Genomic DNA, 18,673 nt, shown 5'->3' on the forward strand with positions numbered 1-18,673 from the left:
TTAAAACCGATGGTGAGGAGTTTCTGTTTGATGCGGAGGTGGATGGGCACCACTGGAGGTTCTTGAGGAGTGAGGAATCATGGCCTGAGCATTTTTGTAGAGAAATGATCCAGGCAGAAGAATGAAAAATGGATGGGAATGGGGAGATACAGGGGGCAGAGAGGTCAGCAAGTAGGCTGATACAATAATTAAGGAGGGATAGGATAAGGGCTTAAATTAATGTGGTAGTTTAGATGGAGCAGAAAAGGCAGATTTTAGCGATGTTGTGAAGGTTGAAACGACAGGACCTGTGGGTTGAATGAGATAGAGGAGTCAAGGATAATAATAATGTTGGTATTTGTTAAGTGCTTACTATGTGTAAGGCAGTGTTCTAGGCGCTGGGGTAGATACAGGGTAATCAGGTTGTCCCATGTGAGGCTCACAGTCTTAATCCCCATTTTACAGATGAGGTAACTGAGGCACAGAGAAGTGAAGTGACTTGCCCACAGTCACACAGCTGAGAAGCGGCATGCCAAGGTTACAGACTTGTGAGACATGAAGGATGGTGGTGCTGTCTACAGGGATGGAAAAGTCATAGGAAAAGGAAGAGCAGCTGGCTGCCTGGTGCAAAAATCTCTCTCCAAAGGAACCTGAAAGGTTAATTGATTGTTTGATTAATTCCCAGTGTCCAGTTATCCTTCAGTCCAATCTAATGAATAGAGCACATAGAGTCTCAGAGGACCTAGGTTCTCATCCTGACTCTGCTACTTATTTTTTGCGTGACCTTGGACAAGTCACTTAACTTCTCTGTGCTTCAGTTAACTCGTCTGTAACATAGGATTAAGATTGTGAACCCCATGTGGGACATGGACTTTGTCCAACCGGAACAGCTCACATCTGCCTCAGCGCTCAGTACAGTTCCAGGCCCACAGGGAAGAAGCATGGCCTAGTGGAAAGAGCACGGGTCTGGGAGTCCGAGGTCATGGGCTCTGCCACGTGTCTGCTGTGTGACCTTGGGCAAGTCACGTCATTTCTCCGTGCCTCAGTTACTTCATCTGTAAAATGGGGATCAAGATGGTGAACCCCAGGAGGGACATGGACTGTGTCCAACCCGATGATCTTGTACCTCCCCCAGCACTTAGAGCAGTGCTTGGCATATAGTAAGCGCTTAACAAATACCACAATTATCATTCACTCATTCAATCGTATTTCTTGAGCGCTTACAACGTGCAGACCACTGTACTAAGCGCTTGGAACGTACAATTCGGCACCAGAGAGAGACAATCCCCGCCAACAACGGGCTCGCCGTCTCAGCGACGGGCTCACGGTCTAAACGGAGCAAGCGCATCACGAGTACCATTGAAAAAAGAAGGGCTCTGGGAGTCGGCCAGTTAGTCAGTCGTATTTATTAAGTGCTCAGTGTGTGCCGAGCACTGTACTAAGCACCTGGGAGAGGACAAAGGAACAAATTCACTGCCCCCAATAAGCCTAGGGACACAGTCCCCTCTTTTCGGGGATCGCCAGCTAAGAGCTCCCAATTTAGGTGTCCAGAAGGGTTTCTTGATGAGGAGAAAAAGCTCGGCGAATCTCCACGGAGGCCCGAGTCTCGGGGACTTTAGTAACCTCCTCCCGCAGGCCCGCCCAGCTTGGCCTTGTTGCCCGGGCGAGCTGTCGCCACCAGGCGCAATCCCCAGCACCTCCAGCAGATGGCAGGGCAGCCCCAGAAACCTCTTTCCCGGAGCCTCAGGAATAATAATAATAATAATAATAATAATAATAGTAATAATAATAATAATGTTGGTATTTGTTAAGCCCTCACTATGTGCAGAGCACTGTTCTAAGCGCTGGGGGAAATACAGGGTGATCAGGTTGTCATTCATTCGTTCAATAGTATTTATTGAGCGCTTACTACGTGCAGAGCACTGGACTAAGCGCTTGGAATGGACAAATCGGTAACAGATAGAGACAGGCCCTGCCCTTGGACGGGCTTACTGTCTAATCGGGGGAGACGGACAGACAAGAACAATGGCAATAAATAGAGTCGAGGGGAGGAACATCTCATTAAAACAATAGCAAATAAATAGAATCAGGGTGATGTACATCTCATTAAACAAAATAAATAGGGTGATGAAGATATATACAGTTGAGCGGACGAGTACAGTGCTGAGGGGAGGGGACGGGAGGGGGGAGGAGCAGAGGGAAAAGGGTGAGACTCACAGTCTTAATCATTACTTATTATTATTAATCCCCATTTGACATTAATAATAACATAATAATAATGACACAACATAATAATAATTGTTATTATTATCAATCCCCATTTTACAGATAAGGTAATAATAATAATAATGACGGTATTTGTTAAGCATTTACTATGTGCAAAGCACTGTTCTAAGCACTGGAGAGGATGCAAGGTGATCAGGTGGTTCCACATGGGGTTCACAGTCTTAATCTCTATTTTACAGATGAGGCAACTGAGGCACAGAGAAGTGACTTGCCCAAAGTCACACAGCTGACAAGCGGCTGAGCCGGGATTTGAACCCACGACCTCTGATTTCCAAGCCTGGGCTCTTTCCACTAGGCCAAGCTGCTTCTCAACTGGGACAGGACTAACATTTGGATAAGTGGGTTGCTGCCCTAGGGCCCATCTTCAATAATTCATTCAATTGTATTTATTAAGCGCTTACTGTGTGCAGAGCACCCAATAGAGAGTGACAATCCCTGCCCACAAAGAGCTCACAGTCTAGAGGGTTAATAATGATAATAATAATAATAACACAACAACAATAGCTTTTGTTAAGTGCTTACTAGGTACCAGGCACTTACTAAGCACTGGGGTGAAACAAGCTAATCGGGTTGGATACAGACCCTGCCCCATGTGGGGCTCTCAGTCTCAATCCCCATTTTGCAGATGAGGTAACTTGAGGCCCAGAGACATGAATTGACTTGCCCAATGTCACACAGCAGGCAAATGGCACAGCGGGATTAGAACCCACAACCGTCTGACTCCCAGGCCCGGGCTCTATCCACTACACCATGCTGCTTCAAGGGAGCCCAGTCTCCTGCCCGAGGTCCAGTTGGAACTACTGTGTCCGCGGCAACCGGAGTGGGTGGGAGATCACGCTTAGTGGTGGTGGTATTTGCTTCCCTTGCTCTGTCAACAGTTCCCAGAGGGAAGGTTTTTGGGAGCATGTAGCGGGGAGGGGGGGAAGGCCCTAGGAGGGGGGAGCCTCTATCGGGTCGTGTCCCCAGGACTCCATCTCTCCATCCACGGCGGCGTTGGAGTCAAGGAGGCCTAAATTCGCACCCTTAAGGTCCGGCCCGATCATCTTAATCCACTTCACGTTTCCAAGGCTGTGCCTCTGAGGGTGCAGACCCTCCCCCACGGTGGGGTTGGGGGAAACAGTGCCTACCTGTTGGCATTCTCCAGGGTCTCCACCTTCTTCCACAGCTCGTTATTTTCTGACGTGAATGTCTCCACCCTGTGAGCACCAAAGAAGCACGAGGCTCAGGGTGACGGGTGTGATCTGCACCCCAAATCCCATCCACTGAAACTTCAGGCCCTTCCCCCAGAGGCCCCTTCTTCTCTCCTCAGCCCCAAGATTCCAGGGCCCAACTCTCCCCAACTGGCCAGGGAGGATGTGGCTGGGATCAGCAGAGATTTGCTGTTTTATCCCACCCACCCCTCCCCAGCACAACCCCCCACCTTCCTTTCTCAAAGTTCTTACTTTTTCTCGAGACACTCCACATATTCCTTCTTCTTCCGGCGGCTCTCCTGAGCAGAGATCTAGTGGGGAGGGGGAGACACCCAAAGGGACCGTCACTCACACTCTCATCGAGCCTGGTGCCCCGGCACGCCCTGCCTGCCACCCACTGCCTGGGCAAGGCTAATGTCCACTCAGCCGTCCCAAGTCCCTCACTCTCACTGCCCTCCTGAGTTCCAGGAAGCTGTGGGAGTCCCCTCTCCCGGAGGAGAGACCCCTACTTCTGGAAATTCACTGGACAACATACCTGGCCCTCTCCCCTGCCCCATCAAGAGCCCAGGTCCTGATTCAATCCCGACCTGGGAGTTTAAGGTCCCCAGGCTCGGTACCTTGTTCTTGATTTTCCTTCGGACTCTCTTCAGCGCTTTCTCCTCAGCTTTGGTGAGGGGGAGTTTGGTGGGGATGGGGTAGCCCTCGGCGATCAATGTCCGCTTCTCCTCCTCCGTCAAGAGCAGAGGTCCTGATGTCCCCTGTAATTTCTGAGAAACAAGAAAGGGAGCCCCTTGGGCAAGGCTGCTGACACCTCCCGATCTTCGCCCCTGACTCTGGGACCTCAGTCAGATACCCAGCCCGCATCCTGGAATGTTTACTTTGGAATTCTTGTCCTCCCTTCATCATTCTTCATCTAATTCTGGGGCCATGACCACCTTCACATCTCTCTCAAAAACTCTTCTTGGGTTCTTGCTCGGGCCTTCTTAGCTGGGACAACCTCTCTGTCCACCCCCCAAATTTCTTTCCATCCTCCTTCAGCCAGCCCCAATCTCTCCACCTGGCATGCACAGACACCCACACTCACACACACACAACCACACACATGCACAGTTTATTCTCTTGAGGGGAATAAGCCCTCTACTTCCTGGACTCCTTCCCAGGCCTTCATGAGACCACAAACCACTGTTTATTCTGGGAAAGCATCAACAGACACTGGGAGGAGAGGGGACAGTGGGACCAAAGGCTCTCCTGGGGTTCTGGATCTGGGACCCCAGAGGAGGAGCTCAGAGGCTCACTTAAACAGACTACTGATTCCCCTTGCTCCCGCCCCTCCATTTGGATGGTCACAGGTCCTGGGCCCTTTGTAATGTCAGGCTCCTGCCGCAGAGTCTCCAAACCTGCTCCTTAGTCACCTCTTCCACAAGGCCTTGCCAACAACTCTGATCTTGTCCTGCTCTCCCTGCTGCCCCAACCCTGAATGCGCCCAGGGTTGTTCCTGAGGACCACGGCCTTTCCATTCCTACCCCGTTTCCATGGTGCTAGTTGTCATGGCACCCAGCACTCAGGAAGGCCTGCTAGTCCTCAATGAGCACTTGTGGGGTCCTGGGGAAGGGGGGTACCTGGAGAAGTCCCCCATTCCTCCCTCATGGCCTTCCCGGATCCTTACGTGAGGGGCCGTGAGTAGGGGGGAGGAAGAAATAGCTGTGGATGAGCGAGCCGTGGGGCGGGCTGGGCTGGAAGGAGGCAGGGAGCGGGGACTCTGAGATCCATCACTGTCGCTGCCGTGACTGCTGGGGGGTGTCGGAGGCATCTGGACCAGGTCCTCTGTGGGGAAAGACAGAGAGATAAGATGGGGGAAGACAGGTAAATGCAGTCCTGTCCCTGCCATCTCCAGAAGCCACCCTCCCCACGGGTGAACAGCTGCTCCCAAACCCATAGCATATACTGCCTTCGGAGAGAACTATTTTCCATTCTTTTTTTGTGTGGAAGGTCCAGAGGTCATAGAACCAGTAGAAGTCATAGGAGGGATGAGGAATTCCAAGCCTGTTCATCTCCCCAAGGCCCACCTGCCCCTTCCTAGCGTTGGAAGAGCTGTATTGAACCAATTCCCCCGAGCAGTCCTGGCACAGCCAGATGTGTACAGGTGGCACACAATGAGGGATCAAGAAATACTCAGCAAGAACAACCCCAGAAGAGGCAGCAGGGACACGGCCTAGGCCCACAGCTCCTAAGGCCAACAGACTAAAGGAAAAATCAAAACAGTTGGCACTTGGATTTTCTTGGTCCCTTGCTGGCTATGTTTTCCAGAGCTTTCCAAGGGCTGCTCCTCAAGAACGTTCTCTTTCTATCATCATCATCAATGGTATTTACTATGAGTGGAGCACTGTGCTAAGCTCTCGTGAGAGTACCATTCATCAGAGTTGGTAGACATCTTCATTGCTCAACTAAGCAATGAGCTTAGTCTAGAGATGAGCTTACCTCTAACTTATCTTTCTACACCCTTTTGTCTCACCCACCCATCCTGCTCAAGGGCAAAGAAAATAGTAAGATTGACCCTGAGAAAGGAAAGTTGTAGACGTGGGGATGGGTGATGGAGGAATCAATCAAACTAGTGTTTTCTGAGCGAGGATTTTCTGTGGTCAGAGACTGTACTAAGTGCTTGGAAGTGTATAATAAAAATAAGATGACAAGGCTCCCGCCCTCAAAGTGCTTACAAGGGTGAGGAGAGGGAGTAAGTAAAGGCAAGTAATCAAATCGAACGATGATATTTATTGGGTGCTTCCTGGGTGCAGATCACTGTACTAAGTACTTGGGAGAGCATAGTACACTAGAGTTGTTAGACACAGTCCCTGTCAACAAGGATATTAAATAAATAAATTACGGATATGTAAGTAAGTGCTGTGGGACTGAGGGGATTATCAAGTGCTTAAAGGGTACAGATTCAAGTGTGCAGGCAAAGCGGAAAGGAGAGGGAGCAGGAGAAATTAGGATTTAGGGAAAGCTCCCAGCACCCAGAATTAGGCCAAATAAACTGTAAATGCTGAGTGTTTTTGAATGAGGAGTAAGCAGAATGGAAGCGAGACAGAAGAATGAGTCCTAGGGACGGTCATTGGAGGGATTGGGTTAGGTTGAGAGAGTGGACGAAAGTGGGAAGGGTCATATGGAAGGACAGAGGTTACACGGAAGCTAGGGAGGGCTGATGGACGACTGGCAGTCAGACAGAGAGACGGGAGAAATGAAGTAATAGCGGGGTTGGCAATTTGGATGTTGGTCCAGGCAGTCCTGGAGGATAATATAATGTCTCCAGGGTGGGCAGCAAGATGACTGCCTGGTTAGCTCCACCTCCATTATGCTTCCAACCCCATCCGAAGAAGGCTGGTTGGACAGGGCCTGTCCTCCCTCCTCTTGGCGGAAGAGGCCATTTTACTGGAGAAGGTTGAGGAAAAATTTGCAAATTCTGACCCCCTGAGGCAGGGTGAGCTCAATTTCGGCCACAAGAGAGATCGGCTGCAATCTTTGGATCATTGGAGTGGTTTGGTCTTTATTTTGTTCATTACTGTAGCTTTCCACTGGTTGGTCTTGCAAATTGAATTTTTCTATGCATGTCTTCTCCCTCTCACTCCTTTAGAATGTAAGCTCCTTATGGACAGAGATAGTGTCTTTCTTTTAACTAGGCTCTAAGCTCCTTATTAGACTAGCAGCTCCTTGAAAGCAGGGAGCATGTCTTCTGATAGTTTTGTACTCTCTCCCTAGGGCTCAGTACAGTGCTCTGCACACAGTAACCACTTAGTAAATACCATTGATTAATGGATAGACTATTGGAGGAGTAAACTAAATTCTAGAGAGTTGGGGTGGGGAGCAGACAATAGCTCTCCTTCTCCTGCTACCCACCCCACCCAGCACAAATACCCACCCCAATCCTGAACCTTCCCATGTCCAAACCCTCAGACATGTGCATTTACTAACTGTTGTACTTTCCCAAGTGCTTTGTACAGTACTTGGCACACAGTAAACACTCAATAAATACCACTGTTTGGTTGTTTGTAACATTTCTAGAGCACAAGTCGGGCTCTGCACACCATAGATGCTTAATAAATGATTGATCTCTTGAGCTATAACTCATCTCTAGACACTCCACTGCAGGAAACTCTACCTTAGAAGTCTGACATCTTGAGGATTTTTCTCTACCTATTGGCAGGGGTAGAGCATTGATTGGACTTTCCCAATCCAGAGTGGAGAAGGGGGGAGCGAAGAGTGTACGGAGAAGGGATATGAAGGGAAGATGAGAAGGATGAATAACGGTAGCATGAAGAAGTTGGCCAGATAAGAGAGCAGGCTGAGGTTTAGAGGATGAGAGTGAGGCTAGGGGAGGAGTGTATGAATGAGTGGCAGATGCGATGGATGGACTGTGGGTAGTGAAATGCCAGTTGGGGCTACAGGGATGGGGCTAGGTTGGCTGGAGAATGGGTAAGGTGACTTTAATAAAGTGCCCATCATTGCCGTGGAGTGCACTTGGTCAATAAATCAATCAGTCATATTTACTGAGCATTTACTGTGTTCAGAGCACTATACTAAAGGGTTTGGAGGGTTCAAAAAAACAGAGTTGATAGACATGTTCGCTGCCCATGATGAGCTTACAGTCTAAAGGGGGAGACAGACATTAAATAAATAAATTACAGATATGTACATAAGTGCTACGGGGTTGAGTGAGGGGGGAAAAAAAGGGTGCAAATCCAAGTGTGAGAGTGACTCAGAAGGAAGTGGGAGAAGAGGAAGAGAGGACTTAGTCAGGGAAAGCCTCTTGGAGGAGATGTGCTTTTAATAAGGCTTTGAAGGTGGAGAGAGTGATTGTCTGTGGGATATGAAGAGGGAGAGCATTTCAGGCCAGGCGCAGGATGTGGCTGAGGGGTTGGCAGCGAGCTAGACGACAAGATCAAGGAACAGTGGGTAGGTTGGCATTAAAGCTGGTCTCAGCTCCTTACCTGGTGTCCCATTAAGGAACTGATTCGCCTCTCGGGGCTCCGCCTTGATCACTGGTGGTAGCGTCATCTCTACTGTGGCCTGCGAAAGGGGAAAAACATCTGTCTCCCATCACCCCCAGCTCAGCTTCCCCCAAATCTGCCCCAGCGGCCAGCTCAACTCCAGCCTCCTCCTGCCCCAACCAGTCCATCCCCTTCAAATCCCCTGGCAGCTGGCAGATCCTGGAGCCCTGAGCCTTCACCAAGTCTTTATCTTTGGGGAAACCACAAAAGACAAACAGATGGATCCATGTGGAGAGGGGAGGGGCAGGAATGTCAAGCCAGGCTGAGGAGTCATTGTGGATCAGAAAGAAGGCCTCACCAGCAGCTTCCATCTTTGCTGCCTATAAACCAAAGTAGGGCCCTTCCTCCTCCCCCTCCTCCTCCTCCTCCTCTCTTGCCCCTGCTTGTAAATAGACCCAGGCGTGCCCTGGAATCTGCTACGCAGGGCAGACCGAGGGCAGGGGGTGGTGGGAGCAATGCTGCCTCTCCTTTGATCTGCTGCAATCGGACCTGGAAGCTCATCCACAGGGTTTGGTAAAAAGTCAGTCCTGCTCCTCCGACTCCCCCACCCCTCCCCACCTCCAGCCCCCTCATGCAGAACAGATGTTTCCGATAAAATGGGATTAGTGGTTAATTGAAGAGCACTTTGTTCCCAGCCTGGGCGGACTCCCCTTCCATGCTGACCCTCCCCCTTGAAGGTCTCAGGGCCTTGGACATTAAACAGAGACCAGGCACTTTATTAACCCAGCTGAAGTCTTCCCTTGGGAAGAACTCTGGCCCTTAGGAGGGAGGACAGAACATACACAAACTAGGTCCTCTCCTCAAGAGTCGGTTTCCTCCCAATCCCTCTTCACGACTATGGAATTTATTACATACTCGTTCTACGCTAAACCCTGGCAGAGATACTGGGTAAACAGAGACCCCGTCCCTGTTCTACATGGGGTTCACAGTCTAAGAGCTAGAGAGCAGGCATCTCACACCCATTTTACAGACAAGGAAACTGATGCCCTGAAGAGGCTAAGTGACTTGCCCAAGGTCACTCAGCAGGTCAGCGGATGAGTTGGGATTAGATTCCAGGTCTCCTGATTCTCAGTCCTGTGCCCTTCCCACCCGCTGCCTGCAGCGGTTGAATATTCTTAAATCAGAAATCAGAGGAAAGGGAATTAAGTTCTAGACAAATCTAAGTCTTCTGGGTCCTAGTGGATGGGTGAAGGCTTTGGAGTGACTGGGAGGCAGTCAGTCAGTCAGTTCCTCACATTTATTAAGCACTTACTGTGTGCACAGCACTGTACTAAGCGCTTGGGACAGTACACTATAACAATAAAAAGACACATTACCTGCCCACAATGAGCTTACAGTCTAGAGGGGCAGTCAGACATTATCATAAATAAATAAATTGCATATATGGACATAAGTGCTTTGGGGCTGGCAGGAGGGATGACTAAAGGGAGCAAGTCAGAGTGGCGCAGAAGGGATTGGGAGAAGAGGAAAGGAGGACTTAGTCAGGGAAGACCTCTCTGAGATGTTCCTTCAATAAGGCTGTCAAGGATGGGGGAGAGTAATTGTCTGTCAGATTTGAGGAGGAAGGGTGTCCCAGGACAGAGGCAGGATGTGGGCAAGAAGTCAGTGGCGAGATAGTCGAGATTGAGGTACAGTGAGAAGGTTAGTGTTAGAAGGAGTGAAGTGTGTGGGCTGACTTGTAGTGATGTGAGGTAGGAGGGAGCAAGGTGATTGAGTCCTTGAGTGGGAGTGATGGAGAGGGAGGGAGCGAGGCCTGGACCGGACTGGCAAGCAGCTCTCTATCCCTAAGCCTGGCGTGACTCCAGTCCTGCTGGCTCTGTTGGGGGTCTGAACCCAACCAGGATGAATTCTGCTGAAGGCCCATATGATTCTCCTGATTAGCAAGCTGGACCCTGCCTCAGGAGCTGGAGTTTGGACTCCCCAAGTGATTCATCTCTCTCCAGGCAGCACGTGGAACGTCTATCATCTCAGAACTACCTTGGGAAATTGGCACTCTATATCCACCCAGAACCAACCCACACACTCCAAAGTGATGTCCCGTGGCCGGAAATCTGCAGTGCCTGATCTGCCAGAGCGGGGCCTGGCTCCATCGGCTGGTCTTAGGTTTAAATCAGTGGATGAGTAGTTCGGCCTCCTGCAGGGCTGAGACTGGGGCAGCTGTGAGATGACTCACATCCCTCCCAGGGTGATCTCTTGGGACCCCTTCTTGGAGCCTTATACTATTACAGTCATATTAGTGTGCAGGTTTAGGAGTGTGCTCTTAGTACAGTGCATTGCATTCAGAAGCTGCTCAATAAATACCATTCCTCTTTCTTCGTCTCCTCCTCCACTTGCTATTACAATTCCCAGAAATGACCACATGACAGAGAGGCTGCTGAGCTTGAGCGGATTTACCCCGGCACATGCTCAATCCCAAATCCTTGAAAGTCATTTGGGCCTGGTCAGAAAATAATTGTCAGCCTGGATCCAGGTCCCACATTCTTTGAAAGTGACTAGACACCTGAACTCCTTAGGTGAGGAAGGACCAAAGGGGTAGGACAGAGAAAGAGAGAGGAGAAAGGGAAAAGGAAGGGAAGAAAGAAGGAGGAGGCAAAAGAACAGAGGGACAGGGAATAAGGAAGACTCTAAAGCCAGAGGTCGGACACACCCCAACATTGCAGATCTGTCCCACCACAATCAAGATGTCTGGCCTCTTCATACTCATTGGACTTAATCTGCCCCTGGAGTTTCAACCACAAGTTTCCACACTTTATAGACAGATAATTCTGTCTGATAAAAGGGAAAATCTTTGGGTAGAAGCCAAGGTGGAACACTTCCGCCTAGAAGGGTAATAATAATGTTGGTATTTGTTAAGCGCTTACTCTGTGCCGAGCACTGTTCTAAGCACTGGGGTAGATACAAGGTAATCAGGTTGTCCCACGCGAGGCTCACAGTCTTAATCCCCATTTTACAGATGAGGTAACGGAGGCCCAGAGAAGTTAAGTGACTTGCCCAAAGTCACACAGCTGACAAGTGGCAGAGCCGGGATTTGAACCTATGACCTCTGACTCCCAAGCCCGTGCTCTTTCCACTGAGCCCGGCTAGAAAAATTCCCATCTTACAATGCACCTGGAAAAGCTCCAAGGGTGTGGGGCTTCTGGAGAAGTGGTTCCCAGGGTCAGAAGTGGCCTGCATAATGGTAAAAGAGCCTGAGAGGAGTTGGAGCCTGAGTGCCATCCAATCAATCAATCAATAATATTTATGGAATGCCTACTTTCCTCTGGCTTCTGCTTTCGAAATGGATTGATTCTAAGCACTTGGAAGAGTTTAACAGAGCTAGTTAGTCACGGTCCCTGTCCTCTAGGACCTTACCTTCTGGGAGCAGGGTAGGCACTAAAATCGATTTACAGGGGCTGTGTATGAGGTATGAAGTAGTGCCTGTCAAAGGGCAGGGGCTGTCTCTGTTACCAATTTGTACATTCTAAGTGCTTAGTACAGTGCTCTGCACATAGTAAGCGCTCAATAAATACTATTGAATGATAAGGTTGATAAGACAGGTATATAAATGCTAAAGGGGGTTGTGAGTTCACAGGTGCTTGGGTAGTACAGAGTGCTGAGGTGGGAAGGTCTCACCTGGGGAAAGTAGAAATGAGTTGGGGAAGGTCTCCGGGAGGAGACAGGATTTCAGGAGGCCTATGAGAGCTCCAGACAATCCTTTTTGAAGCTCCTAGCCGGTCAAAGAAATATCAGCCATTCATTTGGATGTAAAAGCAGCTGCTGGGCCCCCTGGGTCCCTGTCACAGTCTCTGAGTTGCTCTCTCTCTTTCTCTGCTCTTCCACTGGAGCTGTCCTCCTGGATCCAAGAGCTCCCGAAGGAATGAAAATCATTCATCTTTTTCAGTGAAGTTGGATGTCCCCCTCCCCCTTTTCAGGACCAAGGATCTGGAAGTTTGTCAGAACCCCAGGAAGTTCCAAGCCTAGGAGCTCAACCCCACAAGAGCCTGCTTGAGCCCGAATCTACGCTAGCCAATCAACCGGTGGAATTCATTGAGCACTTACTGTGTGCAGAGCACTGTCACTCATTCCTCGTAGGCAACTTTAGTTAGCTGTGGACTCACCACTCACTGGGAGTTACAACCCGAGCAATTCTATTAATAATGATTTGTTATTTGTTAAACACTTACTATGTGCCAGTCGCCATACTAAGCGCTGTGAAAGATATAAGCAAATTGGGTTGGACACAGTCACTGTCCCATGTGGGGCTCACAGTCGCCATCCCCATTTTACGGATAAGGTAACTGAGGCATGGAGAAGTAAAGTGCCTTGCCTAAGGTCACACAGCAGACAAGTGGCAGAGATGGGATTAGAACCCATGACCTTCTGACTCCCAGAACCGGGCTCTACTAGAGTCAGGTCAATGGTCCACCCAGCCTAGTGGTCCCTCCAGCACAGTGCCCTCTCTCTCTGACAGTGTCAACCATGTTACCATGCTTGATTGCACCAGAAGAAGGTCCAAAATGGATTTCTTTTTTGGCTGGAGATGAGGATGGGAGGGTTCTAACTGGCTTTGTCCTAGTCAGACAGGGTCATTCTCAGCAGAGACCAAGAAAGTGAACAAAATCTCATGTGATTAAGTCCCTTCCATGGGCTGGGAATGCGAGGACTATTCCATAATTTGGACAGCTAGGTCAGTTTGACGTTTAGTCAAACACCTCTGAAGACACTGTTGACATGTTCTGGTGGAGTAACACCAGAGTTATTTACCCCTAATGAGAACCTGGCCTCAGGTTCTCTCCTAGAATAATAGAAGCTGGAATTTGAAACACTTTCATTTTTTCCAAATTGCTGAACTTTTACATCAATTAATTAGTCTCTTGGTGAGGGGCAAGCATTATTAGCCCCATTTTACCGCTGAGGAAATTATGACACAGAGAAGTTAGGCGTCTTGGCCAAGATCACAGAGCAGGTCAGTATCAGAACTAGGATTAGAATTTGGGTTACCATAATTCCCAAACCCAGGCTCTTCCCTCTAATCCACCCTGATTTGGCTATTTCACAGAGTGAAAGGCCCTTCCTTCCCTGCTGCAAACGTTTTCAAAACTAACTGGGCTTCAAAATTCTATTCAGCTCATAAAATTTGGGTTGGATCTATTGACGTTTCCACCACCTATCCTCTCCCCATCCTAACCAGCTCCAACCCCTTCACCTATTCATCACCTGGGGTGGGAGGATACAAGCCTCTGCTCGTGGTAAAGGCAGTCAAGGATTCCCTGCAGACAAGGAGTCCTCTAAAACCTAAATCTAGTGGGAAATGGAGGAAAGAGGCAGAGAAAAGTTAAAGCAAATCGAGTTTCCCTGCCTTAGGTCTAATGGCCTCCTCTGATGTTTTCTCAACCCTAGACACTTGGGTTAGTGCTGATTTTCATGGCTTTTCTGGAACAGCAATTCTCATATTCATTAAGAATAACAACTGTAACCCTGCTCAGTCCTTACTATCTAGTCCCCACTCAGTGCTGCCAGGTCAGAAGCCAGGTCTCTCCTGCTCTCTGGGCCTGTCTGGCCAGGACACAGTGACCCAGGTCATTCAAATCCAGGACCTACTTATTTCCTGAATTCCCCAGGTGGTGGGGGCCAGTCAGACCAGGCCTTTCTTTCTCTCTCTCTCTAATTCTCTCTCTCTCTCTCATTCTCTCAGTCTCACTGTGCTTTTCCAATAGCTCATGCTCTGCCATCTCTAAAACCAGTTCTGAGCTGGTGGAATCCTCGAGATCCAGATTATTCTTCTGAAAGAGGGGTACTTCACTGGTCCCCCACCTCCTACCCCCTTTCTGTCAACAAAGGCTCTAAATTGGTGGGTTTGGAGTTGGAATGGCAGAGCAGTGGGGTGGTGGGGTGAGGAGTGCCTAACCAATTCATTCATTCATTTGTATTTATTGAGCTCTTACTGTGTGCAGGGCTCTGTACTAAGTGCTTAGGAGAGTACAATACAACAATAAACCGACGCATTTCCTGACCACAACGACTTACTTCATCCTTCCCCATCCCTGCTGCTCCTTCCCTTCTCTATCCTGACAACCATTCACTCACTTAATCAATCAGTAGTATTTCTTGAGCAACTACTGTGTTCAGAGGACTGTACTAAGTGCTTGGGGAGAGTACAATAGAATGAAAAGACATGATTTTTTACAACCTAGTGGGAAAGGCAGATACTAAAATAAAATGTAGATATAAGGAAGATGAAAATGGAAAGATGGGTATATGAATAAGTGCCTAAACAGTAGAGTATGTGAGTCAGTAGTGACAGAAATGTGAGAAGGGGATGCAAAAGTGCTGAGGTGTTAGTTGGGAAGGCATGACCTGGAGAGAAGAAAAATTAAATGAAGAAAGCCTCCCACATTAAGTGGGATTTCAGAAGGGCTTTAAAGGTGGGGAGAACTCTGGTTTGGTGGATTTGAAGAGGGATGAAGTTTCAGGAAGGAGGAAGGATGTGAGAAAGGAGTTGGAGGCAAGAAAGACAAGTAGGAGGCACAGTGAGTAGATGAGCTTGAGAGGAGCAAGGAGTTTGCAAGCTGGGGTGTAGAAGAGAGTCAGCAAGAAAGAGGGAGAGAGCTGATAGGACCTCAAAGCATAGTCAGAGGTTTGTGCTTGATATAGAGAAGGAGAGTGAACCACTGAAGGTTTAGTGGCATGGGGAGATGTGACAAGAACAATGTTTTTGAAAAATGATCCAGGCAGCTGTGTGAAAAATGGACTATTGGAGAGGGGAGAAACTGGAGATAAGTACTACTGGATCAGTGAGAAGGCTGATAGGGTCAGTGGTATTTATTGAGCACTTACTAGATGCACAGCACTATACTAAGCACTCGGGAGAGTACAGTGCAGCAGAATTAGCCGACACTTTCCCTGCCCGTAATGAGTTTATAGTGTAGAGACCAGCTTACAGTCTAGTGAGATATGATGAGAGTCAAGACCAGGCTGATGGCCATTTGGAAGAAGAGCAAGGGGCAAATCTGGAAAATGGTATAGAGGGAAAATAAACAGGGTTTGACAACAGACTGTATGTGAGAGTTAAAGAAGAGCAAGGCATCAAGGATAACATCAAGATTGCAGGTTGCAGAGTCAGGGAGGATAGTAGTGTGGTCAACTCTGATGGGAAATTTAGTGGAGGGGTGGATGTGGGAGAGATGAGGTGACATTGAATTTAAGTATTTAGATATGTTGGGTTTGAGGTGCCAGTGGGACACATGGGTAGAGACGTCCTGGAGTCAAGAGGAAATACATTTTTGCAGAGGAGGTGAGCGGTCAGAGTGAGGCAGATAGATTTATGGGTCATCCATACACAGATAATAGCTGAAGCCACGGAAGCTGATGAACTCCCTATGAGAGTGACTATAAAGTGAGAAGAGTAGAAACTCAGAGCACAGCTTTGAGAAACACTCACAATTAGGGGATGGCAGGTGAAAGGGGAGAAAATAAACTGAGAAGGAGAGGCCAGAGAACTAAGTGAACTGTGTCAGAAGAAACTTTTAGGAGAAGGGGGTGATTCACCAAAGTCAAAAGCAGCTGAGAGGTTAAGGAGGGATAGAATAGAGTCCATATGACCTTTGACAAGCAGGAGGACAATTGTGACCTTGGAAAGTGAGACTTCAGGTGAATGAAGAAGGCCAAAATCAGATCATAGTGGGTCGAGAAGGGAACTGGAGGAGAGAAAGTGAGAGCAGCAGATGTATACACAACCTGGAGTTTGGACAGGAACAGGAGTAGGGAGGTGATTAAATAGTTGGAGTATGCAGTGGGATACAGAGAGGGCTTTTTAAGTCTAGGGGAGATGGGCGGGTGAAGGCGGGGATGAAGGCAGAGGGGAAGGAGCCAGTAGCCGGTCAGCAGTTCAAGATGGTCTCTTTATACTCCAGGCTCCCTACCACACTCCTCCCTCTAGATTGTAAACTCCTTATGGGCAGGGAACAAGTCTACCAACTCTGTTGTATTGTACACTCCCAAATGCTTAGTATGGTGCTCTGCACAGTATAAGCACTCGATAAATACCACTGATGGATTGATGGTTCAGGAAGTTAAGTCAGTCACTCTTTGGCCTGTTCTCCAAGCTCTAGGCTGCAGAATGCTGCAAGGCCCTGAGATGATCTCAAAACCCAAGAAAGCCCCCATATTTAACTATATTTATTAAGAGCGTACTGTGTGTAAAGCGCGGTGCTAAGCGCTTGGGAGAGTACAATATAACAATAAACTGACACATTCCCTGCCCACAAGAAGCTTACAGTCTAAAGGGGGAGACAGACATTAATATAAATAAATCAATTACAGATATGTACGTAAGTGCTGTGGGGCTGGGAGGAGGGATGGATAAAGGGAGCAAGTCAGGATGATGCAGAAGGGAGTGGGAGAAGAGGAAAGGAGGGCTTAGTAAGAGAAGGCCTCTTGGAGGAGACGTGCCTTCAACAAGAATAATAATGATTATGGTATTTGTTAAGCGCTTACTAGGTGCCAGGCACTGTACTAAGTGCTGGGGTAGATAGAAGCAAATCGGGTTGGACAGAGTTCCTGTCCCACATGGGGTTCACAGGGAGGTACAAACCAGCCCTGAGTGGGCCCGGCCACCCCCTCCTCCCCTACCTCATCCCTCCCCATTCTCTCCTCTGGGTGGAGAGAATTTCACACTTACCTCCTGGGGGACAGGCAGCCTGGGCAGTGGGTTCAGGTTGAGCAGGGGGGCTGTGGGGGCCGCCAGTTGGGTGGCACCCGCCAGCTCGGGTGCCAGGTTCTGCTCCTGCTTCACCATGATGGAACACAGCTTGTGCCCCAGTGACCACACACCATTCTCCAGCTCTGAGGACATAACCAGAACAGACATTAATTCTAACCAGGGGCATGGGGGTGGCCTCGGGACTGGAGGACAGTGGGGGAGAAGGGAGATATGAAGAAATAGAAGGAGGGACAGAGGATAGCCCTCAGTAAAGGGGTGGAAGACCCTCTAACCCTCCTGCCTCTATGAGCTCCTCTGATGATGTCAATCAGAGCAGTAATAAATTGCACAATTTAAGCTTGTGAATTGGTTGCACTCTGAGTCTTGACAGGTGCCGAGGACACTAGAAGGCACTAAAAGGTGGAGAATGATAATAATAATAATAGTGTTTGTTTAGCACTTCATTCATTTATTCAACTGTATTTACTGAGCGTTTACTGTGTGCAAACTACTGTACTAAGCACTTGGGAGAGTGTGATATAACAATAAACAGACACATTCCCTGCCTACAGTGAGCTTAAGGTCTAGAGGGGCAGACAGACATTAATATAAATAAATCAATAACAGATATGTACTTTAGAGATATGTATTAAGTATGCAAATTACAGATATGTACATAAGTGTTGGGCAGGGAGGCGGGTGAAGAAAGGGAGCAAGTCAGGGTGATGCAGAAGGGAGTGGGAGAAGAGGAAAGAAGGGCTTAGTAAGGGAAAGGTTCTTGGAGGAGATATGCCTTCAATAATAAAAATAATTATGACAATTATGGTATTTGTAAAGCATTTACTATGTGCCAGGCACTGTACTAAGTTCCAGGGTAGATACAAGCTAATCGGGTTGGACACAGTCCCTGTCCCACATGGGCTCACTGTTTTAATGTCCATTTTACTGATGAGGTAACCGAGGGACAGAGAAGTTAAGGGACTTGCTCAAGGTCACACAGCAGACAAGCGGGATGAGATCCCACGACCTCAAATGGCAGAGGAGGGATTAAAACCTAGGTTCTTCTGATACCCAGGCCTAGGCTCTATCCACTAGGCAGAAGAAGGGTTAGCGTGGGGGCTGGCACAGGGTGGCGTGTGGTGGAAACTTGGATTGGGTGCATGATCCCAGAAACCCCTGCCGCTTCTCCCTCAGGCTAGCCAGGAAACAGGGAATCCTGATCTTAGCTCCTTTGGAGAGGGGGAGCTGGGCCGGCTGGAGGGCTGCACCGATCTCCTTCAGAGCCTCCTTCCTGCTTGCTCTCCAGCGCTGTAGTTGTAGCTCTGATTGGCCTTAGCCCTTGAAAAGCACTTAGTACCATGCTCTGCAGTAAATGCCATTGATTGATTGAAGCAGCGTGCCCTAGTGAGAAGCAGTGCGAGCTAAAAGAAAGAGCACAGGCCTGGGAGTCGGAGAATTTAGGCTCTAAACCCAGCTCCGCCGCTGGTCTCCTGGAC

At 48.7% G+C, this 18,673-nt stretch overlaps 1 protein-coding gene across 1 annotated transcript in view; it reads right to left on the bottom strand.

Moving 5' to 3' along the window:
- Window positions 1-18,673, bottom strand: part of CREB3L1 (cAMP responsive element binding protein 3 like 1) — a 58,507-nt gene that overhangs the window by 6,157 nt on the left and 33,677 nt on the right. Inside the window, exons 3-8 of the mRNA XM_029061564.2 lie at window positions 17,157-17,320; window positions 8,438-8,516; window positions 5,122-5,279; window positions 4,073-4,222; window positions 3,708-3,766; window positions 3,393-3,461 (exon numbers count right to left, since the gene is read on the bottom strand). Coding sequence (XP_028917397.1) covers window positions 3,393-3,461; window positions 3,708-3,766; window positions 4,073-4,222; window positions 5,122-5,279; window positions 8,438-8,516; window positions 17,157-17,320 — 679 coding nt within the window. The remainder of the gene's footprint in view (window positions 1-3,392; window positions 3,462-3,707; window positions 3,767-4,072; window positions 4,223-5,121; window positions 5,280-8,437; window positions 8,517-17,156; window positions 17,321-18,673) is intronic.

Source organism: Ornithorhynchus anatinus, chromosome 3 (genome assembly GCF_004115215.2).
Source record: "Ornithorhynchus anatinus isolate Pmale09 chromosome 3, mOrnAna1.pri.v4, whole genome shotgun sequence".
NCBI classification, from domain to species: domain Eukaryota; kingdom Metazoa; phylum Chordata; class Mammalia; order Monotremata; family Ornithorhynchidae; genus Ornithorhynchus; species Ornithorhynchus anatinus.